The sequence below is a fragment of the Phoxinus phoxinus genome, assembly GCF_949152265.1.
Source record: "Phoxinus phoxinus genome assembly, chromosome: 10".
Lineage (NCBI taxonomy): Eukaryota > Metazoa > Chordata > Actinopteri > Cypriniformes > Leuciscidae > Phoxinus > Phoxinus phoxinus.
The window spans coordinates 29,238,293-29,263,079 of record NC_136885.1 but is presented as its reverse complement, the minus strand read 5'-3'; the positions used below and the strand labels follow the sequence as shown (position 1 = coordinate 29,263,079).

The window sequence follows — 24,787 nt, the reverse complement described above, 5'->3', positions numbered from 1 at the left end:
ATGTTACTTACTGTAAGTATTCTGAAAAAAATGTGTTTTATTACCCACAGTTACCAACTTCAGTGTATGTGTTTCTGTTAGTTAATAGAAATGTTCATGTTAGTTCACAGTGCATAACAAATACAACTTTTAATATAAAAAATGTATTAGTGCATGCTGAGATCAACATTAGCTAAGATTAATAAATGCTGAAACCTTATTGCAAAGTGTTACCTATAATATTGATTTACTTTCATTTATTTAATTTATTTGTACACACAATTAATTAACTGCAGGTCATTTGATTTTGATTATATTTTATGTAAGGAAACAATGTCATTATTCAGACATATTTAATTAAGCTAAATGCTTTTTACGCTGCAGAGGCAACATTATTAAATCTTAAATAATAAAAGGGATTTGTTTTGAAAAACATTTAAAAATAAATGAATAAAAAAGCTGGGTAACGGGACAAATTTGATTGCGTTTATTATGGTGCTATTAATGCAACATCCCTCCCCTCAATATTTGGCTCCCAGCAGGTGAAGAGACCCCTATCAGACAGACAGCAGCAGAGATGGGATGGGGACAGGGGCTGCACAGAGAGCTGCTCACGAAAAGTCACCAGCAAGGACACAATTAGTTTTCACTGACAGTGCCAGGCAGAATTTAGAGCAGGTGCAATCTCAGGAAAGAGCAGTGGAGTGCATGTCTACAGTATTGCTATGCAGTGAGTAAACTGATGTCATAAAGACATTGAGTTGCTAAAGAACAATGTTTCATGTAGTGACGATGCTGCTGGGTCACATAAATGCATATTAGATGCATTACACATATTATGAAATATAAACAGGCAACGCTTTGTATTGATAGTTCACTTTAGACATGCTACTAAGTATAACTTTGCAACTACATGTCAACTATCAATCATAAGCTTTATTTTGACAGATTCTACTGACTATTAGTAACTTTGCAAGAACGTCAACTTCTAACCGTAAACAGTCCACTAATACTCTGAGTTAGTTGATATGTAGTTGCAAATGAATGAGAGTTTGTTGACATGTAAAATATCTAATGTGGACGGTTGAAATAAAGTGTAACCTCTAAAAACTCCTCTCCAGGATCACATTATGGGTCATGTTTGTGATGCTATCAGCTGATCTTTGTGCTTCTGTTCTTCCCTCAGGATTTCTTCAGCAAGTCAGATCCGTTTTTAGAGATCTACAGGGTAAATGATGACGGCACTCAGCAGCTAGTGCACAGAACAGAGGTAGGACAACAGTTTCTCTCCAAGATCTCCCTGTGATAGTGCTTCACCAACGCTGAAGTGTTTTCCCCTCTCTTCACACAGACCGTCATGAATAACCTCAACCCCATGTGGAAGACCTTCAAGACATCCCTTAACTCGCTCTGTAGTGGAGACCATGAAAGAGTACTGAAGGTAAATTATGATTTATCAACACTTGCTGTAGGTGATGAATGTGTGATCATGTGTATTTGACTGACACTAACAAATTTAGTTTTACATTTGCATTAGCATTTGCAATTCATGTTCCTGGCAGACGGCAGCTTGTAAGAAGCTTAGAAGCACATGTATTGTGTTTGTAATTTGATGTAGCTGCTCTGCTTTTTACCCATCAATAACTCGACTACACTTCAGTTGAAAGGCACTTCAGCACTTTGGGAAAAGTTGTTTTAATTGATTTCAATGTTTCGATTTCCAGTGTATTTTGATGTGGCTTCAGAAATATAGAATCCGTTTTTTGTGTGCAAGTGAGATCTGTCTGAAGATCTGTCAGTCTGCTTTCATGTATTTTGCTATATATATTCATATATTCTGCTTTATGTTCTCCTCACAGTCTGATCCACCCAACAACTGTACATAATATATATATACTTTTGCCTTTAAAAAAGGAATTTATGGCATCAACATGACTAGATAAAATGTGAAGTTAATCATGCGCAAATACTTAAATAGATTGACAGCCCTAGTACTTGTTTGTTTGTTTTGGGGTACTGATATTTAGCATGTTTAAAGGGATAGTTCACCCCAAAATTAAAATTCTTTCATTACTCACCCTAAAGTTGTTCCGAACCTGTATGAATTTATTTCTTCTGCAGAACACAAAAGAAGATATTTTGACGAATAGCTATGGGTATCCAAACAGTTGACAGCCCCATTGTATGGAGAGAGAGGAAAAATACTAAAGAAGTCACTGGGGCCCATTAATTGTTTGGTTACCGACATTCTTTAAAATATCTTCTTTTCTGTTCAGCAGAAGAAAGAAATTCACACAGGTTTGGAACAACTTGAGAGTGAGTAAATGATGACAGCATTTTCATTTTGGGGTAACTATCCCTTTAATGGAGATTTTACCATTATTTGGAGAGTATAGAATATCGATATCCACGGAATAAGAGAAAAAAAATCTCTTGCTGTGCCTTTAAATGTTAGAATCGGAATGCAATAAAAGATGGTCTTAATTTTTATAGAATACTGTGTATAAAATAACAGATTTTTTTTTTTAAATATTACTATTTTAATTTAGTTCTTAATCTAGAACTGACAGTTTTACTGGTACTATTTCTTGGGCAGAGCTAGACAAGCTTGGTGTTTCGAGACAAGCTCGAGATTGATTACCTCAATCTACATGGTATGGGGGACAAATTTCAATCTGGCTTTAGGTCTAGACATAGTACAGAGTCAGCCTTACTGAGGGTTCATAATGACATTCTTAGAGCTTTGGATAATAAAAACTCAGTGGTTATGGTGCTACTTGACCTTACCGCTGCTTTTGACACCGTGGACCACGCAATCCTCATCGCCCGTTTACAACATGTTGTGGGTCTGCAGGGCACGGTGCTCAACTGGTTCTCGTCATATCTTACCAACAGGACATTCTCAGTTATGCTTGATGACTTCTCCTCCTCAGCTGCCCCTTTAACATCTGGTGTGCCCCAGGGTTCTATTCTTGGGCCTATACTGTTCTCCCTTTATATGCTGCCACTTGGTCAACTCATTTCAAAACACAACGTTCAGTTTCATTTTTATGCTGATGACCTTCAAGTCTACCTTCCTGTAGTTTTGAACAATCATTCAGCATTAGACCCCATCCATAACTGCACCCAGGATATTAAACGGTGGCTTTCTCAGAACTTTCTTCATTTGAATGAAGGTAAGACTGAGTATATATTATTTACCCCGGACTCACCTTGTAGCTCTCTTAGTTTTGGCCCTCTTACGCCCCAGTTTGCATCCACTGTTCGTAATCTGGGTGTTGCATTTGACAATAGATTGCATTTTGACAAACAGATTGGTGCAGTCGTTAAGAGTAGCTTTTTCCAGCTTAGGCTCCTCAGTAAGGTGAAATCATTCCTGTCCCGTGCTGATTTAGAAAAAGCCATTCATGCCTTTATCAGCTCGAGGCTAGATTATTGTAATGCCCTCTACACTGGGCTCAACCAATCACTTCTAAACCGTCTTCAGATGGTTCAAAACGCAGCAGCGCGTCTCCTTACCAATACCCATAAACACTCACACATAACCCCCGTTCTCTGCTCACTTCACTGGCTCCCGGTACGGTTTAGGGTGGAGTATAAGGTTCTGATTTTTGTTTTTAAGGCCATCAATGGTCTGGCCCCGGCATACCTTTCCGAGCTGGTCACTGTATACCAACCTGCCAGAACCCTCCGCTCCTCTCAGTACACCTCTTTGATTATCCCCAAGTTTAGATACAAAAAGTTTGGAGGCCGATCTTTTGCCATTCAGGGACCGACTTTGTGGAATGCCTTACCTATTCCCCTTCGTAACATAACTGTGCTTAGTGTTTTTAAATCACAGTTGAAGACGTTTCTTTTCAAGAAGGCTTTCAACACGTAAGCACTTTGTTTTGTTTTTTAGTCGGTGTGCTATCTATTTTGTTTTTACTGTTTAAATTGGTTTTATCTTGTAATTTTTATATACTGCTGTCTTTATTTTTAATGTGCTTTATGGAAAGCGCCTTGTGCACCTTTCTGGTTGTTGTAATGGCGCTATATAAATAAAATTGAATTGAATTGAATTGGTGATGTTGCATTTATATGCGAACAGACGAGCATTGCTGATTTTCCTACTACTTTGAAATGCATGTGTTGCTGGACCACCGTGTGTGTGTTGAGTTCAGATATCTGGGGCAGGAACTCTCATCAGTCACATGGCCTGATTACACGGGCTCAGGATTATTAGGCTTGGCGAGCATGTGTTTCAGCAATGATTCACCAGGATTTCCCTCGTGTTTTACTTAAATATTTACATTCCCTAATTTGCCTTCCTCTTTCTGGTCTCTGGCCTTGCTTCATTTATTCGTTCGATATTCATCAAAGACTGCTTGATTTAATTGGGAAAGGAATTACTCAGGGAAAGTTTGAGCTAAACATGTGTTCAAGCGCACTAATTTAATTTTAAAAGTTGTAAATTCCCGCAGGAATCTGAATTAAAGTAGGCCTACCTCCTGGTAAATTATTATAATCATGATATATAATCAAATATACCTGCTATAAATTCTATTAATACAATAATTGTAATGTTTTTTGCTATTTTTTTTATGAATTATGCTGTAATGATGTCTAATAATGTTTTTTTTTGTTGTTGTTGGCATTATAGAAATATTAATATGCTTCTATGTATTTTATTCAATTTAATATATAAATATAAGTTTTTTTGTTTAAAAATGTCTCTTGAATTTCTATGGTTTTGTGTTCTTAAAATCCAATAATTCACAAAAAAACATGTTTATCCTCACTGCTCAAGTACCAAAACTTACTGTAGTATTCCTATAGGAACTGCTAGATTTTTAGATTTAGACATACAGGTATTCTACTGTTCAAAAGTTGGGGGTAAGACTTTATTTTTTAATTTTTTCCTTTATAACTCTTCAGAAATCTTTCTGATATGCTGATTTGGTGCTCGAGAAACATTTATTTTTATTATGACAGTTGAAAACAGTTGTGCTGCTTAATATTTTTTGTGGAAACTATGATCAATTCTTTTCAGGATCCTTTTATGAATAAAAAGTTCAAAAGCATTTATTTGATATATTTAGCAATGTAAAAGTCTTCCCTGACACTTTTGATCTATTTAATGCATCCTTGTAGAATAATACTTTTATTCATCAAGGATGCATTAAATAGATCAAAACGAAACAAAATGGTATTGATAGTGTACTTTAAAGCGTAGTGTTACACTAGGGTCTTGGAGTCTGTGTACTCAATGAACTGAGTCCATTTAACAACAAGATGCTTTGGTCCCGCTATAAACATCTCTTAAGGGCACCTGTGTGCCTCTCTTTCTGCTCATAGTGCATCAGCATACGGCTGCGTGTGGCCTCCCTTCTGCCCACTTATGACTTAACAGAACACAGACCGTAATACAGCAAACGACTAAGGCTCATTTAGTGCCAGCCATCCTCCATGCCATCTGCAGAATCACACCACTCACAGCTGGAGCTCGCCCCATTCACAGACCTGCCCTTTAGGAGTCCATTAGAGCGCTGCTGTCTCACCACTCAGAGCAACAACGCTCAGTGTGGGAAACATGTCTTCCTTTTAGAGCCGACTGAACACTTAAGGAGTGCCGTGATCGAGCCGTGTGTGGTTACCTCGTAATGGCTGTGATTGATTGAATCCCTCTGATGTTGGACAGGACTTATTATGACTCCAGTGAAGCGTATTTGTTGTGTGCTAATGAAATATTAAGCATTTTGATTTCATTGTTCTTGTTGTGTACATGCATCTCATTCTCCTTCTAACAGAGGAACAGTCATTAAAATTATGAACCATAATCTCTCATGAACATTAAACTTTCTATACCGGGTGCTTTACATGGCTGTTGGTACATCAGTTGTTTGGTTCTTAATGTGGTTCAGAGATCCACAGAGATCCAGTAAACAGAAAATGTCAGCAAAAAAATTATACAAGTTATTTTTTGATAATTTTTGATAATTTTGGAATGTATTTATTCTTTACTTTAAAGCTGAAGTGTGTAATTTCACTGCCACTAATGACACCAAACAGAATTGCAAAAATACTGTATATATATAATTTTTTTGTTTCCAAACAAATATCAGAAACACTTTGTCTTCCATTGGTTGGACATACAGATAGTCCTGCCTCCGACTATCTTCATTACTTGTGCCAATGTTGCTGTCAAGATGGCTTAGTTATAGTTGTCTCGACATATGCTGGGATAAAAATATCCGTTAAAGGGGCTATATGTAAAAATGTTCATGCAATAATTGCTTTTTTAATTGCCAATGTGTGAGCAGCTTGTAATGAAACTTAAAAAACAAGATCTTCCCTGACTTCCTAACTTGTCTATGAAAGCCTGTGTAGACTGATTTTTATATGAAAAAGAATTTTGCTGTAAATATATTGGGGCATTGCATCACTTTCAGTCTCTTGTACACTATGTGCACTATGTGTGCACAAGTGCGAACACGAGCCGTAAGTTGCTTGCTGTAGTTCTCTTAACGGCCACCGGTGTTGCTAATAACAAGGGTTTCTGAATTCTACATATAGCTTTCTGTCTTGCATCATAAAAGTATGATAATGTGGTAACTGAATTGCTAAAGCTTAGACTAGTATGAATGAGAAGCACCCACACTATGTTCTGGTTTCATCTTTTACAGCATTATATAAGTCAGCCCCTTGTTGTCCTAGAAATTGCAGGAAACCATCAAACTTTAATTAATTTGTCATGTCACTTTATGTTTATTGCATGGGGCACAGTGATGGTGAGTCTGCTCCAGTTCTGTATGCTGAGTGTTCGGGTTCCAGACATTTCTGGTGTTCAGCGCTCTCTGTGGACCGTATGTAGGCAACTACAGAGTGGGTTCAACAAGGGTATGGTGTCCCCATCCCTCAGAATATCTTTTATGTCTGCTCCAGAGGAATGCTGGAAAAAAATGGTATCCAAATTAGACATTTATAGAGGAAACAAATATATGCATCTATGTGAGGGGGATCGGGAGTGTGAAGAGGAAAGAAATATAATGTGAAAATTAAATGGAAAAAAACAGTGTAAGAGAGGTTGAATCACGCAAGAACAACTGGACCAACACATTACATATAGGTTTTTAGTGATAATTTTGTATTTAATGTATTATCTGGAATGTAAATGAAATCGATTTCAAGGTTTAGGATTGTGATATGGGGCTTTAGATGCCTTATTAATATCTGTTGTTTGCCTTTGTTCATTTTTTGCCTGTTGTGTTCTTCCCTTGACATCCAGTGTACGGTTTGGGACTGGGACTCGAACGGAAAGCACGATTTCATTGGGGAGTTTCAAGCTACGTTCAAAGAGATGCGATTGGCGATGGATGGAAAACAGGTAACGGTTTTAAACTTGTTATAAAAAATACTGCAATTTATTTGAGCACTTTCACGTCCACCACACATCTACAAGCCAAGCAGCTTTTTTAATCGAATTGGCTTTATTTGAGACAGCTCTCTGAGATATAGCAGGTTAAGCTAATGATGAGAAGGAACTAGTTTGGTTCAAAGAGTAATCAGCAAAAGTGAAAGATGAAAGAGAAATGAGGTTACATGAGGAGATCTTCATGTGGGTCACAGTCAGTTTAGTTTCTTCTACATTCTGCAGAGAATTACCTTAAGTGTCCCTGACCTGAACTGCTAAAATGGATGGATAGATAATTTTAAAGTGATAGATGAGATAGATAGATAGATAGATAGATGGATGGATGGATGGATGGATGGATGGATGGATGGATGGATGGATGGATGATAGACAGACAGACAGACAAACATACAGACTTTGAAACCAAATCCTTGTAAAAAGGACCTGACATACACATTCCAAAAACATAATTAAACTCAAAATGACTGGCTTTGAAACGAACAATGCGCTCTAATGGAATTTTCAGTGGAATAATTGCATAATTAGAATAATTTTAAACCTTAATGACAACTGATGGAATGACTTTGAGACGCTATTCTGTAAGTCTGTTGCAAAACAGCATGTTGCTTTACACTTCACATCAGAGTTCGCCCTGCACCTTTTAGATCTCTAAGTGTCCATTAAGTCAGTCCGCACAACTTTCATTTATAGTTTACGCTTTTTTGCATTTCAAGACCACTATGCTGTGTAGAAAGTGGAAGCAGACATGATAATTGGCATTTTTAAGGTTGAAAATTCACACAAAAAGAAACCCATCCTCCTTAATAATCAATATGTCTACACAATGTAACACTTGTTCTAAAAATGGCTCCATGATTAACCATTACTGCTAAAGACTTGATTAAGACCGCATCTCTTTCTGATTTTGATAACAATAAGCCATTGTCTTTGTTAATTGTAACTCCGCTAAAATGCACAGCTACAGCTGGATGACACCTCGTTCGCTTGTGAAGTCCCAACGCTCTGGGCTGGTATCTCAATGCCACAGGCATCAGTACCAGTCTCTGCTAATTATTTTAGAACATCGCTTCCAGGCTTGACATCTTTCCTCATTATTATAACTAAAATTGTTGTTTTCTGAGTCTATTGTCTACTGGAGCACTTGTTTTGCTGCTCCAATGGGAAGCGATTATGCACCATCTCACATTCTAATGAAGATATTTCATTGTGCAGGTTATCTCAATCACACACTCCAACCCATAATGATTGAAAGCTAATGTTTTTTTTGTGTTTTTTTTTTAATGACAGGTCCAGTGGGAATGCATAAACCCCAAATATAAAGTCAAGAAGAAGAATTACAAGAACTCTGGGATTGTCATTCTGAATCAGTGCAAGGTAATATTTTCATCATAAAATGATGCTCTCTAGAGGACATCTGGCCCTTGTCTCTCTGAAGCTGTATTTCAAAAAGCGGCAGTGTCACACTGTCAGCAGAGGCGTTGATGCTAGTAGATGGAGGTGGGAACTTCACACAGCTAGAAGTCATTCCATCCGGCTAAAATGTGAGATCCTGGCTCTGTAAATGGCCACTGAATTTAATCATGGGTTGACGTAAATTAGAAGTGACGAGAAGAAGATAGCAACATAACAAAGTGCTTGAATTCACGATAGCCTGTCCTTTTGCATCCACAGATAATTAAGATGCATTCCTTTCTGGACTACATCATGGGAGGTTGCCAAATACAGTTTACAGTAAGTCCAGGCGGATACCACTTGTGTTTTCTTAGTCGATGCAGTTCATTTATCTGTGTTTATATCAATAAAACTTATCATCCATTATCATTTGTTTTCTCTGACATTAGCATAGCCGCCAGCTTTGTTTAATGAATTATGTTCTTATTAGTCAGAGCATTCGTGATTTATTATTCATTAATATGTACATACTAATGGGAACAGGAAAAACAAAGTGTCATTCTAAATGTTCAGTTTTTGCATAATTTATATAATAATAATTGTCTGAACTGCTTACAGCATTGTTATTTTCACCTGATGTGTGCACTGCAGTGTTTCATTATTTTTTCTTATCTGTCACTATAAGATCTTTCTGAATTGTTGTCATGTAAGGTCTTCTGAAATGTTTTTATAATTAGTTTCAATTAAAGGCTTTCGGTTTGTTTAATGAATTTATATAACATGCTATTTTAATAAGTGTTGATATTTCTCTAGAAAGCATAATGGTAGAAATGCATTTCTTTTTACAAACCTTTTCTGCTAAAATAGAACATTTTGTTACTAAGGAGAGGGATCTTACTTTCAGCGATATTGTTAATTTAATGTCGGTTCAGGCACTTTAGGTTCAGGCACTTTTTAGGTTGGTGATGTGATAGAGACTATTTCAAGAAATAGGCTATACACTATTACTTTCGGTATTTGATTTGGAGTGTTATATGGTTCGCAATTTTAGTTTTATTGGTTGTCCTCCTGAAGATGTCTGAGAACCATTACTTTAGATGGCGTGGGTGACCATAAGAAACAGTCAGTCAAGTGTGTCCAAACTTTTGGCTTTTGGTGCATTTCGTTTGGTATGAATATTGTGTTATGAAATATGTGTCATAGCCAAGTATATTTTATGCACATACATAGTCCAAACTCATGCATTTTACAGCACTACAGCTCTTACAAGCTGTTTACTCTCTGTCAATGCTGTTAGGAGACAGCGCTCTGTAGAGATTTTCCACATGTGGTCTATGCATTTTAAGTTATTAGCTTCAAAGCTCCATGTTGATTGCTGCTTGTCTTTTCAGGTAGCGATTGATTTCACAGCCTCTAATGGGGATCCGAAGAACAGTTGTTCGTTGCACTACATCCACCCCTACCAGCCAAACGAGTATCTGAAAGCTTTAGTCGCAGTGGGGGAGATTTGCCAAGACTACGACAGGTGAGCAGGCTGAACAGCCAATCAAATCCCAGCTTCTGCTCTCTAGGTTCTTGACTTTTTTTTTCACACGACAGATGTTTAGGTTCACACATATGCGAGTTCTCTTTCTCAGAGTGTGCAGGATTTTGACAGTATAGTGAGTAAAGTAGAGCCCCAGCATTGGGGTTTTATTTCGTATGTGATGAAGTGAATGTGTAGTCTCTCTAAAAGAAGAAAAAGTGAAGTGAATGAATCAAAGGTTCAAGGTTTGGTTGGATAGCATGGTTCCAAAACCTTGTAGATGTGGATGCATCATTCTCCATTGACAGACATTCAAAAGTAGCCATGTATTCTGACCAAAGAATGTTTTTTCCAAGAAATAAATAAATATTTCATAAGATAGTGTTTTATCAGTGTCAGATTTTTTGTGTGTGTGTGAAAAACTGAAATCCCCCAGGCAAAGCGGGCAGTATGCAGGTTGTATATTTACTTGCACATGATGTTATGGATGTTTGGAAGCTGGAAGGTAGGCTACCTTCATACAAAACAAAGTCTAAGTCTGACTTGCTGCCTATAGTTTCAGACACAGCAAAATAACGATGTGTGATTCCCTAACCAGGAAATCAGTTAAAGTGACGTAACCAAGATATAACACAATACATATATTTATGCTTTTCATTTCAAACAGTAAATTAAGATGTTAATTGGAATTTATGAAAAACATGATTTTATTTTGATCCCAATTTACTCACCTGCTGCCTTTTGCAGGAGAAACAGTGAAATATGTAATTCACAGATTAGACCTATTTTAATGAAATATTGTTTTTTAGACCTGTGACCTTTTGAATTTCAACAGTTGATTCTTTTGAAACCCTGAAGCAGTCTTTGGATAACATGCTAAATCCCAGCATTTTTACCACTGTAGCCGAGCTGTTATTGTATAGCTCTCTGAAAGGTCATTCAAAAACTCATTCCCAGCACCGTGTCAAGCTATGGCTTCACTTCAGAACAAGATGAATACACATCCATCAGGCCATTTGGTTGGGATGAAATCTGAAATCACAGCGCATGCTGATTTGTCAGGCACTAACAATAACAATTATGCAAATCTGTGTTACAAATGAGCAGTGATCAGAGGCCATTGAGAAAGGAAAGCATGATAGGAAATTTGGTATGTAATCACCAAGATCCTCAATTCTTGCTAGCTCTAATCTCCTGTCCGCTTTCACTTCCGTGCAGTGACAAAATGTTCCCGGCGTTTGGCTTTGGTGCTCGAATACCTCCGGACTTCAAGGTAACTTCTTTAGCATTTATAGCGGGTTTTTTTTTTCATTAACGGGATGAAGATTGAGCTATACTTCTAACTAGGCTACTGCAGGAGTAATGTATGAACCGATATCAGCAGGTTAATTTCTCTGTGATAATGTGCCTTTGTGCTGGGCTGAGAGTGTTTTATATTCATCTTAAGCTTCAAACGTTTTTGATTAGATAGATTGAATATCTGGATGTGCAGTCCTCACTCCAGACTTATTGTTAAAATCTCTTTAAAGTATTCAAACATTGATATGAAAAATCTTGTGTTTATTTACAACATGAAGCGAGGGGTTTTGAATCCCCCTGAAGGGGTTATTGACCGGCGATATTGACCAGCTAAATGTACATTATCCTGCTTATTTCAAGGCTACTGACTTCACATAAATAAATAAATCTATATAAAATATTAATTTAAGTTTGATTTATTTATTATATGAGAAGATAGAGAAAGCAAAGTGATAGCTAAGACACTAGCACAGCTATGTAAGAAATCAGATGCTTGGGATAATTATACAATTTAGCAGTCAGTATATACAAATGTTTGACTGCTAAATTCAGCAGTTGACCAATCAGAATCAAGTATGGCTTGTCCTGTAGATGGTCTGCTTGCGCCGAGCGCTTTAGACCATGCGCTTAGATCGTTAAAATAGGGCCCTTGGTTCTCCGAGTAACACAAAATACGAACCGGTTTATTCAATGAACAGGTTGAACCAGTTCTGGATTCAAAATCACACTCAACCGATCACAGCAGTTCATGAATCAACAGTAGGCTACACCTAATCAATCGCGATCGAAATCTAAGATTGATGACTATAAACATAATATAAATTAATCTAAAAATGTGCCTATGGTTTTAATGTGTTTGGGTGTACACCAGGATGTCAGAATTACGTGATTACTTGAAAAATAACTGATGAACCATTTTTTTAAACTGGTTTATTGAAACGAACTGTCCAAAAGAACCGTTCAGTTTGCGGTGATATATTGGATTTCCCCTCATGGTGTGTTTCATTCCTGAATAAATCAGCGCTTTCAGTGACTCACTCATTTTAGTCATGTTTAGTTCCTAAATGAATGGGGGTTATGGGCAACAAACTTCCTTATTCTGTAAAACAGGTTGCATCGCTTCCGGTTTGGTCTTTTACATTTAATCATTTAGCAGGCGCTTTCACCTAAAGCGACTTACAAATGAGGAGAACAATAGAAGCAATCAGACCAGCAAGAGGACAACAGTATACAAGTGCTGTAATAAGTTACACGTTTTTTTTTTCTTCTTCTCACAAATTTTTTTGATATTTAAATACAATAAAACACCAACAGTAAAAAGAACGTCTCGGTTACGGATGTAACCCTCGTTCCCTGAGTAGGGAACAGAGACGTTACGTCGAATGACGACGAAATGGGCTTTTAAGCGAACCCCATTTCGTTGTCATTCGACGTAACTCGAAGTGACAACGAAAGGGAACTAGGTTTGCTGAATACCTTAAGTCCATAGATATCGGCATCAGTTAGTACTGCCGTTAACACTCTCCGACAAGTGTATGCAGACTGGTTTTCCTGTTTGTTAATGTGACATTCGCCATAAAGCCTGTGTTTTTGAATGAAGGATGGATCTGACTCGCTCATAAAAAACGCGAATTGTCGCCACCTTCTGGTGTATCGATGTAACCTGCAGAAATATTCACTGAAAAATGGCAGTGAAAAGTCCCTTTACTGATGGATTGTATCACTCTTGGAACGTTGCTCAGCCAATCAAATTCCAGGAATTAACAACTGTGTGGTATGAATTACTCTTGAAAAGTACATTATTGATGTCACATAATAATTTTGTTTCTTTTCTTTTGTTAATTCACAGGTGTCACATGACTTTGCAGTAAACTTCAACGAGGACAACCCAGAATGTGCAGGTATGATAGAGCATTCATTCCAATACTTTCCATATATCCATTCATTCTTAATTTATTTCGTCAATACAGATCCATTAACTTCCCCATGTGACCTTTGCCAAGTGGGACTGAACAACTCAAAGCCTCAACATAACATTGGCAAAGTCAAACAGCCCTTAAGTATAGTGTTGTCACCCCACACAAAGGAGATCAATACATACAAAGCTGAATTACAGATACGCTATTGACAAAAGTGGACACATTAATGTTTAATGCTGCTATAAAATATACGGCCTGAGGGGAATGTCTGAAAGAGGGAGACCTGGATGATGTCATCATCTCACCCTCCCCCTCCCCCAATAATTACCGTAGTCTCTCTGGGCCTTGACAGCAGGTACGAATGACTGTCAGCACAAAATGATTGTAGCTGGTTGCATTAGATCAGATCTTCTTGTACAGAGTTTTAGGACGTGGTTTAATATTGTAGGATACACGTTTACATTTTTTATTGCAATTTGTTAACACTCTGCTTTTTATTTAACTGCCCTCCGCTGCAAAAGCAAGATTGTTTTTAGAACGTAATCTCTTGGTATGCTAGCACCATCACAGCCTGTTTAAAGTTTGAAACTTGTCTCCTAAAACGGTGGTAGCTATCAGAAAGAAAAGATGAAAATATGAGAACAATGAGTGCTAGAGACACAGAAACAGATGGGACAGTAAAGTAATATAAATGATAATTCTGTTATTGCGAGAAAGCCCCCGCCGAGCCATCTATGCATTCGGATGTAACCTAGCTCTCTTTGGGATGGTGTTACTTTAGAAGTCAGGTCAGAAGTTGCAAATTATTGGATTTTGTATTTAGTTTGCTACCAGTTGGTACTTAGCTTTTCCATCATCCCTATCTTCGGCCATGAGCAGTATAAATTGATCATCGCTCCAGTGTATTGGTGTCATTTAATTTCCCTTGCTATTTCTGTACCACCTCTATCAGCGCAGACACACCAGGGTGGCGCCCAGGATGAGCACAGACCACTCAGCTTTTGATCAACCAGCCAGGCCTGTCTCTTCTAGGAATAGCAAATGGCTCTCAGCCACACCAGGACACATGCCAGCCAATCTCCCCCGAGCAGAGAGCGCACCTTTACGCCCTGGTATTGTCTGGAAAACCCCGCATGACAGTAATGCGGTTCCAACAAACCCGGACGAGACACACAAAGCGCTTGAATAGCGTGAATGACATTGGTGTGCAATTATAAACAATTTTTACTTTCTAAATATTGACAGCCTGTTGTAGACGAGCTGTGGCGAGGCGTCTAGAGAGCATGGCTGTTTGCTTTCCATGAAAGACTCTTCCAAAGTCACTCCTTTGGCAAGCGTTGAAAAAGTTTTGCTCATCTGTAGACATTTAAGCAGTGGGGTATAAACATCTTGCTAAAGACAAAGGGTCAAGGTTGGACTGGTTAGCATTACCCTGCTGTTTGATGTTATGACTAAACCATTCTGCTGCCATTCTATTTTCCCCCGTTATCGTTATAACCTTTCAAAAGTAGCCTTGAGTTCTGGCACTACTTTTTGTAAGAGACATATTGTCACGAAACACACACGGGAAAATGTAAGATTCAAATGCAGTATTTTAATGGGGAAGTCCGTACTCACAACAGTCCAGGCAAGGGTCAAAATCCAAGAAAGCAATCCAACAGACAAACAACGACAGGGTAAATCCAAGACGACGAAGTGTGGTGACATAGAACAAGGACTCCGTGACATGAACTGAGACAGACAGGGTACTTATACACAGACACTAACAAGGAACAGCTGGGAACAATGAAGACAGGGAACAGCTGTGAGAAATGAACATTGATGGGTAACAGACAAAGGATTATGGGAAATGTAGTATAATGTGGATGACACCGTGGGGAAGAGGACATTTAGTGGACACCAGGAATACACAAACCAGACACTGTGACACATATAAGTCACAAATTCAAGTTGAAATCATTTTTTCTATTAGAATTTTTTTTTTTTTACTCTATCATTCAAAAGTTTAGGGACGGTACGAAGTCCCTTATGCTCACCAAGGCTTCATTTATTTTATCAAAAATACAGTAAAACAGTACTTTTGGGAAATATTATTATATTTTAAAATAGGTGTTTTCTATTTTAGTAGATTTTTAAAAAATTATTCCTATGGCAAATTACTCATGTCTTCAGTGTCACATGATCCTTCAGAAATCATTCTAATATGCTGATTTTGTGCTCAAGAAACATTTATTATTATAATGTTGATCTATGCATAATATTTTTGTGGAAACCATGATACATTTTTTTCAGGATTCTTTAAAGAATGGAAAGTAAAAAAAAAAAACAATTTTTTCTGAGATATAAATCTTATTTTATTTTATTACATTATAAATGTCTTTACTGTCACTTTTGGTCAATTTAAAGTAGGTTCAGCATCCTTGCTGAAATAAAATATTAATTTATTTTTTAAATAATATATATATATATTAATTTCTATTTCTTATGTATTTATGCATGTATTTAACAAAAACATTTATCTTGTGTACAGCAAACCTTTATTTACTTCACATGTCTACATGCTTTTTCATTTATTACACCTTAATAATATAATAATAATATATTTTTAATTATTTCACAAAATTAAAAAAAGTGCTGCCATGTTTCACACTGACATGCGTCTTTCAACTCGAGTATTATCTAGAATTCAGAGTTTTCCACTCGGTCGTTTATAAATATGACACAAGAATTCCCATGAGCAAGCATGTTGAACACTTCTGGGGATCCCGCACTAGCCAAGCAACTGATTGAGATGAATGAGAATTGTTATGGATATATTTTTCCCCCTGGTAGACCTCCCCGGCTGAAACCGTAGAACTTTTACACATTCACACAAGCTTCTGCCCTGAGGAGACTTTTGTTGGCCAATGCAATTACTGTAGACTGTAATTAGAAATGGGGTAAAAAGGCGAAGAGCTCATTTAGCTGATTACCGACACTGCTGTGTGTGTGTGTGTGTGTGTGTGTGTGTTGTGTGTGTGTGTGTGTGTGTGTGTGTGTGTGTGTGTGTGTGTGGTTTTCCCTGAGCGATTGTGGGACGGTTCACCTGTCAATGAGTTCTAGGTGTAATTCCCAATGTGAAATCACATCGAACAACATACAGCAATCTATTTCTGGAGGGTGGTGCGTTTCATTCATTGTGCTGACGATACAGGCACACACTCTAGGCCACACGCGCGTCCCAGGATGAGACATTCTCACAGCAGCAGTGTGAATTGGCCTAATGTCATGTCACTGACGATGCATGCAAATTTGAAAGGTCTTATGACGAAAGGACGTCAGCAGTAGGTTAATTCAAGCCTTTTAATGTGTTAAGCATGACATATCCTTTAAAGAGACAGTGCAGTGTGTGTGTCAAAGTTGAAGAGTCTATTAGGGTCCTGAGCATCTTTGATTCCTCTTTGCGAGGAAGCACTGAAGCGATTACATCCATTGATCTCCGGTTTGAAAGTCCTCTCATCTTAATTCGGCTGCTGCTCAGCATGGCATGCTTTCACCTTTGAGCCTCTGTTTGAGCGTCTTCAAGCTCACAGGTGTTAATTAAATGAAACAGCTGGAGGCGTGGAGAGGAAAGACAGGCTGACCTTAAGATTCATGCTCATCGAGTCAGTAAACAGCATTACTGCTTCATTGCCGAGATTTAGCCTTCGCTGACATTCGTTCCGGTCCTTTAAATACTTATTTACATAGCTCATGCTGAATATTTTTGATTGATCAAATATCAGTTATTTTAGTATCATTGGGATACTGTTATATTTTGAAATGTTTTATTTTATATATATATATTTTTTTTAAATATGTCTGTCTGTATAGTTTTTTTTATTAGTTTTAGTACAAGTTAAACTAAATGAAAATGATAAATGTTGAAAGTGCTGAAAATGTTGAAACTAGCTGAAAGAAAAAATAACATAAAATATAAAAAACTTTAAAAAGATATATATTTTAAATGGTTTTAGCTTTAGTTTCCGTATAATCATGTCAAATATAAGAAAAAAACAATGTTAGTAGTATTTATCAGTGTTATTTTACTATCATGGATATACTATTATCGGTTTTGTTGATATTTTGAATTAGACTTTATTTTTGTAATTTTGAATTCATTTTGTTGTTTTTTATGGATTTTTTTTGTAATATGTAAATTTTTACTTCTAGCTATTTTCGTTTTTCAACTTTAAATGAAAATGAGAAAAGTAGTTTAGCTTTTAATGCTTATTTTATTTATAGTAAAGAAAATTATTTGTTTTTAATATTTAATATTTTCTTTTTTTAGTGTAGTTTAGTTTTAGTTAAAAACTATAACCCTGGTATTTAGTTAGCAGTATGAAGGGTAACATTTTAATGTGTCCTTGTTATACGTTACATGTATTTACTATAGTAATAACTATAAATTCGGCACTTGCATACAACTAACCCTAAACCAAACCCTAATCCTAACCATAACCGTTAATTATTATTACTACACAGTAATTACACTGTTACACAGACACCTTCAAATAAAGTGTAACCGTATGAAGTAACATCCAAAAATGCTCCAGACTTTCCTCCTGAAACGTTGCAGGCATCCAAGGTGTGGTAGAGGCCTACCAGAACTGCCTTCCTAAGATTCAGCTGTACGGTCCCACAAACATCGCCCCGATCATCCAGAAAGTGGCCAACTTTGCCTCTGAGGAAATGCACACCAAAGAGGCCATGGTGAGTGTGTTTCTATCCCATCTCCTTTCATCTCTAAAGTTCCTCTTGTTGTAATTGTCCTTTCTTGGCTTGATGCAGCAATACTTCATCCTGCTCATCCTGACGGACGGTGTGATCACAGATATGGCGGACACTAGAGAGGCGATCGTCCACGCTTCTCACCTGCCCATGTCCGTCATAATCGTGGGAGTCGGAAGTGCGGATTTCACGGACATGGAGATGCTGGACGGGGACGACGGAATCCTTCGTTCGCCTAAAGGGGAACCAGTGTTGCGCGACATCGTGCAGTTTGTGCCGTTCCGTAACTTCAAACATGTGAGTTTACATGGGGTTTATATCTAATCATTTAAATGACAGTAAAGTATGTTCTGAGATTGACATTTTTCATAAGTAATTCATTAAAGACTAAATTAAACTCAGTCAGTGTGGGCTAACAAGGGTTGCAATGCAGTCAACGTATATGTAAAAATTGACAATATGGAATGGGAGTAACTACTTGTCTTTCCAAATGATGTCAGAATAGTAAGATTTATTTTAATTTTAAAATGATGACATGTTTTAGTTGTTGGATACAGTCGAGAAGGTCAAAAATGCAGAAATTCCCATTTTAAGGGGCCGATGCAGATCTTTGAAGCAGTTAAAACTAGCCAAATACCACATTCATTCTGTTAGATAATAGTGTAACATCACAGCAAACTCATAAAAACGTGATTGTTGTACATCCAAAAAATGTTCTGTTGTAAAGTGTACTTTATTTGTGTAAAGTAAGTTTACTATTATTTTTATTAATGAAAACTTTAGTTTTTATTTTGATTAATTTTTTTGTGCTTTTGTAATTTTTTTTTTTAATATAAATTTTTTGATAAATTAAAATTTTAATTCTGTTTTAATTTTTCGTAATTGTAGTACTTTAACCTAAACTTTGTTTCATTTTTTTAAATTTTTTTTAATTGATTTTATTTCGGTTTTCATTTAAGTTTTTCATTGAATATTTGTAATTTATTTCAGCGTTATTTCAATTAACAAATTTTTTTTTCTTCATAGTTTTAACTTTAGTTAACAATAGTTAACAGCATTACAGTAAGTATTATCGGCAAAAGGTCCAGCGTGATGTCCTCGAGAGCTGTTTGAATTTTAAGAGACCCTCAGCAGAATCAAGGTTGAAATCACTGGAATAGCAAATGTTTATCACGTCTATTTACCAATGCCTAATGTTTCACAGCTAAAGAGATCTTTTCATGCCCCACGTCTGAGCTCCCTTTACTTGGAGTTGGAAGTTAAAAAGATTATACATGCAGCTGAACTGTAGATCATGCCCTTTAATCAGTGCATTGCTATGCAGAGGTTTTCATCCAGCATCTTTACACTGTCTGAAGTACCTCTAAGGAGAATCTCTCCTGGTTAATTACTCCCTCCTTCCTCCTTCCTCCTCGCTCTCCGGCTCATATTCCCACCCAGTCTCAGAGCAATCTAATAACCTTTAGCTTGACTGCTCCATTAATTATCACATCTACTGCCGGTCCCTGCGGAAAACAAACCAGAGAGTGGGTTAACTCTTGAGTGGGTTAACTAGCGCAAGACAAACCCAAACATCTTCACATGACAGAGGGTTGTGTTTTTGTGCAGAGCCGAAAGGTTGTCTGAGGAACGTTTTGGATTCTGCGATTTAGAATTTTTCTGAAAATTCAATCGTTTTTGGGATCAGTAAGAGTTTTTTGAAAGTAATCAATAGGCCTACTTTTATTCATCAATATTTAAATTGATCAAAAGTGACAGTAAAGTAAAGACATTTATAATGTTACAAAATATTTATATTTCAAATAAATGCTGTTCTTTTCAAATTCCTATCAAAGAATCCTGAACAAAAATGTTTTTCCGTTTCCACAAAAATAATAAGCAGCACAACTGTGTAAATCACTGATAATAATAATGTTTCTTGAGCACCAAATCAGCATATTACAATGATTTCTGAAGGGACTGGAGTAATGATGCTGAAAACTCAGCTTTGCCATCACAGGAATACATTAAATAAATAAATAAATGTGATGGCCCACTTGGGACACTCTAACTATAAGCAACTTTGCAACTTGCCAACTAACTCTCATTAGTAGACTGTAGTAAACTGTTTAGTATTAGTAGACTATAGGGTTTGGTTAGATGACCATCAAGTGTTAGCAGATATTAACTCTTTCCCTGCCATTGACAGAAATTTTAGGCTATCCATCTTTTCACTGTTATACGGTAGTGGGCGCTATTACACATCTTCTGAAAATCTACATAATCTCCGGATCAAAACGCAGACAAAAAAAGAAGCAGAATAAAGCGATAAATAACGTGTAAAACAGCGTGATCATCAAACATCAAACAGTATTTCAAAACTGCCAAAGTTACCGAATGAAATGTCGACCCAGGCTCTGGTATTTCTTTTGATATATTGCATTTTCATATATTCATACAACAAAATATTCTGGAAGCCATTTCATTTTTGTGAAAATGGTCCAAATGTGCTGGTGGGCTGGCAATTTTTATTTTTTTTATATATATTTTTTAACGCTGGCGGGGAAAGAGTTAAGCTGACAGTCTATCAATACTCTAATGACTGGTAGTTGACATAGTTGCCAAGTTATACTGTAGAATATCTAAAGTGGACCATCGAAATAAAGCGTTAATAATATTTTACAGTGTTACCGTTTTACTGTAATTTTGATCAAATGCTTTAAAAAAACCATTTCAAATCCCACACTTTTGAATGCTAGTGTCTATAATATCAATATTAAACTTACAATAACACTCAACATACAGAAAACAGAATGAATGAATACATTTTACATGGCATGTCTCTAAATGTGACACACAAGCCAAAGTGACAGTTTATTGGGATCCTCCGGGGAGAAGTGCCAAGGCTTGTTTTCTTTCAGACATGTACTGTATTGATGGCACTGATAAACAACACCGTCTCCTCAGCCGTGTCTCCTCTCCTGTCCTCCATCTAATTGGCCAACAGGGGTTGGAGGGGTTTGTCACGTCTCCTTTGACGTGGGCATCCTCTGATTTCCTCTCAGCTCCTCGAGGCGTCTTTGACTGAGTCACTTTTGCAGAAGGTTCAGGATGTTTTTCATCAGTGTGCATGTGGGTTTCAGCAAGTACAGTATCTTCACACATCATTAGTGCAGGACCAGATGGCGAAATGGAAAAATGGCCCTGCGAATGTTTGTTTCTGTTCTTCTTCTCAGGCCTCTCCTGCTGCTTTGGCAAAAAGTGTCTTAGCCGAAGTCCCAAACCAGGTGGTTGACTATTACAACAGCAAGGGGATCAAGCCCAAGTGCCCCAGCGAGTATGAGTCTTCCAGGACGTTTGGTCACTGAAGCGCCCTCATTACAAAAACTAGCACGTTTCTGTGAATTTGAAACCTAATCTGTTCTCCTTTGTTTTGTTTGCATGCGTAGCCTGTGAGGCTTGCATAGGTGTTGCAATGCTACCGTTCCGTTATGGTGGAAACAAATTTCCTCTCGAGGACAAATAAAAATCTATCTATCTATTATGTACATGTGTACATGTACAGACTTACAACTATGAAGAAAGCACTACTGAATTAAGCATGATGACTGGGATTACAGTAGATGAAGAAATACATGGATTGTCTGTTGTTTTGTTTTATATAAAGGTTTATTGAGATTTTGCTAAATTTCGTAATGTTCTTACAATGTAAAGCATTTTGGATCTTAGAGAATGAACAGCTATTTGAATTAGAATATCTGTGGACATTCAGGCTCTCTCTCTCTCGCGCTCTACCTCTCTCTCTCTCTCTCTCTATCTCTCTCTCTCTCTCTCTCTCTCTCTCTCTCGCGCTCTCTCTCTCTCTCTCTCTCTCTCTCTCTCTCTCTCTCTCTCTCTCTCTCTCTTTTTTGCAAATGCAGGGCCAGATGCATGATTGTATTTTGCATGTTAATAAACCAGCCTCGTTTTTCTATCGGTTCCTTTTGGGGCCAGTGATATGAGTTCATGTGAAGCTGCTCTTCTGACCTGTCCACAAATAAGACTTTAGAATGAAGTATTTTTTTGGTAGTTTTAAGGTGATGATGTGACAAATTGTTCGAAAATAATGTTTGTGTTATGAATGATGTATTTTTGTGTGGATTTTGACTGATGCTGAAGCAACCGAACAAGAATAATGTTAATTGATGTTTTGATAAACACATTAAAGAAATGTTCACCCAAAAATTTACATTTTGTGATCATTTACTGGCCACACTTTAATTCTATCTATCTATCTATCTATCTATCTATCTATCTATCTATCTATCTATCTATCTATCTATCTATCTATCTATCTATCTATCTATCTATCTATCTATCTATCTATCTATCTATCTATCTATCTATCTATCTATCTATCGTTGGCCTATATGTTTTTATTTAATTTTTGTACTAGTGATACACACTTTCTAAGGAGATTTCCATTTATGTTTGCAGTAGGCAGTTCTTCAGTTGCTATGCTCATTATAAGCAATGTTTATGTTCTGCAAACATAAAACACAGAAAGCATCAACAGTGTGTGTGGTTCCTCAAACTGTCATAATGTGTGCTGTCAGACCTGCCTCTGCGCACACACACGGCTGCTGCGGGACTTCAGCTTTCCCCTGAAGACCATCACAGAGAAGCTTTTGCATGTACTTCACTATAACTGGGTCACTTTAACATGTGTTTATGACTGTGTTAATCTTGTTCACAAAAATGTTTGCTAAAGAACAGTGTTGGGGGGTAACACATTACAAGTGATGTAATCAGATTACTTCTTTCAAGTAACTAATAAAGAAACGCATTACTTTTAAATTCACAAAATATATTTTTTTTATAGTTAAGTTTGATCTCTTTTAAGTAGGTAACGCAAGTTACTTTGTTTTCTATTGCCTGAAACCTTTTCTGTCCCCATGTTGAGAGAGATCGGGAGTAAACGCAGAGGTGTGTGTGGACATGATGGCTTTTGTATGTGAGTTTGCATTTACTCATCTCATTCACAAAAACAGATTCTGTATTCCCAAAAATGAATAAAAACAGTGAAATGTAAACTCAGATTTCAAAAACCTGTATTACTTAAATGCTAAATTACACAAATATACTGTATTGAAAGTATTTTGAATTATAAATCTAAAAACATTTACAAAATATATACTTATATTGTATACATTTATTTATAATATATAGGCTATATGAAAAAACAGCCCGGTCTCACCCCAAAACGTCATATACTGACGGGTCTTGACCATACGTCAACATACGACGAAAAGGGTACCCCTATAACGTCAATATGAGACGCAGACATAAGCGCACCAGCAGCGCCTCCTAGCGGTACCCTAACGCATACCTAAACCCAACCATACCCGAATCGTCACACATGGACGTTAAAGGGTACCCTTTTCGTCGTATGTTGCCGTATGGTCAAGACCCGTCAGTATGTGACGTTTTGGGGTGAGACTGTGTTAGAAAAAATGGTATATACAAACATATTTAATCTAACTTTATTAAGCAATGTCTTTGCTGCTGACCTTCAATGATCCAATTCAACCATATGATAAGCAAAATCTTCAGATAAATCACATTTGTGTTTAATTTTTTATGTTGCTGAAGTAAGAGTGTTGAAACTCCTGCATCCTAATCTTCAGCGATCCAGCTGTACTGGCGTGACTTTGCATTTCCTTCAGCCTGAGGCTTATTCATTTCACTTTTGGTGAGAAAGGTCCTTTACATTTGCCAAACATAGAACGCTTTTTTATATATATTAAAAAAGCAAGCAAGCACAGCACAGCCCAGACGAGAAAAAGTAACACAAAAGTAATGTAATGGATTACTTTCCAGAAAAAGTTACTTTTTAGGGAGCAGAGCAATATTGAAACGTATTACTTTTAAAAGTAACTTTCCCCAACACTTTTTTTATTTGTACAATCAAAAAAGACGAGATAAAAAAGGGGCAAACCTGAAAATGATATTTCATTAAAACACTGTTAACAAGACAAAATTACTACAAGATGTTAACAATGCACTTGAAGAAGAAGAAATATTTATACAATAATGTCGGGACTTAAAGGTATTGCGGAGGATCTTTCCTACTTTTAGAAAAGACCCGCCCTCTCCAATTTCTATTTGCTCCCGACCGAGAGGGAACGCCTACTAGCAGTGATTTTAAATGGATTTCTCCAAATAGCATGACAAACTTTACCTGTCTAGTAGAATCTTTGCGACTGCGGCATCAGTGGGAAGCCCAACATGTGCTTTTAGCGCACGCCAGCGTGTGAACGGCCTTACGTAAACATATCACCAGAATGATTGACACTTAGGTGGACTAATAATAGTATAGGCCTACACTACCCACCCGGAAGAAGAAAATCCTCCGCTATACCTTTAAGTCAGACTGAGTGTGAGCATAAACTATTTTACAAATGAATCTGCACAAAATGGGGATAAATAAAAGAGTTTCCAAGCCTGGTTCCAAACCTAGAAAAAAAGGAGAATGTGCAGATATAATTCTCT

The 24,787-nt window shown here is 37.0% G+C and overlaps 2 protein-coding genes across 4 annotated transcripts in view; one reads left to right on the top strand and one right to left on the bottom strand.

Moving 5' to 3' along the window:
• cpne4a (copine IVa) overlaps positions 1 to 22,475 on the top strand; it is a 55,147-nt gene extending 32,672 nt beyond the window's left edge. Inside the window, exons 6-17 of one of the 3 annotated variants that reach the window (XM_079625469.1) lie at positions 1,166 to 1,249; positions 1,331 to 1,420; positions 7,247 to 7,345; positions 8,681 to 8,767; positions 9,065 to 9,124; positions 10,177 to 10,310; positions 11,529 to 11,583; positions 13,459 to 13,510; positions 18,126 to 18,259; positions 18,338 to 18,574; positions 21,322 to 21,388; positions 21,493 to 21,662. In XM_079625469.1, the coding sequence (XP_079481595.1) occupies positions 1,166 to 1,249; positions 1,331 to 1,420; positions 7,247 to 7,345; positions 8,681 to 8,767; positions 9,065 to 9,124; positions 10,177 to 10,310; positions 11,529 to 11,583; positions 13,459 to 13,510; positions 18,126 to 18,259; positions 18,338 to 18,574; positions 21,322 to 21,388; positions 21,493 to 21,551 (1,158 nt within the window). In that variant the 3' untranslated portion in view covers positions 21,552 to 21,662. Of the gene's footprint in view, positions 1 to 1,165; positions 1,250 to 1,330; positions 1,421 to 7,246; positions 7,346 to 8,680; positions 8,768 to 9,064; positions 9,125 to 10,176; positions 10,311 to 11,528; positions 11,584 to 13,458; positions 13,511 to 18,125; positions 18,260 to 18,337; positions 18,575 to 21,321; positions 21,389 to 21,492 lie in introns of all 3 variants that reach the window. The other 2 variants (XM_079625467.1, XM_079625468.1) reach the window with 2 other exon arrangements.
• Positions 6,705 to 24,787, bottom strand: part of nek11 (NIMA-related kinase 11) — a 94,521-nt gene continuing 76,438 nt past the window's right edge. The window contains exon 17 of the mRNA XM_079625462.1: positions 6,705 to 6,910. Coding sequence (XP_079481588.1) covers positions 6,806 to 6,910 — 105 coding nt within the window. The 3' untranslated portion in view covers positions 6,705 to 6,805. The remainder of the gene's footprint in view (positions 6,911 to 24,787) is intronic.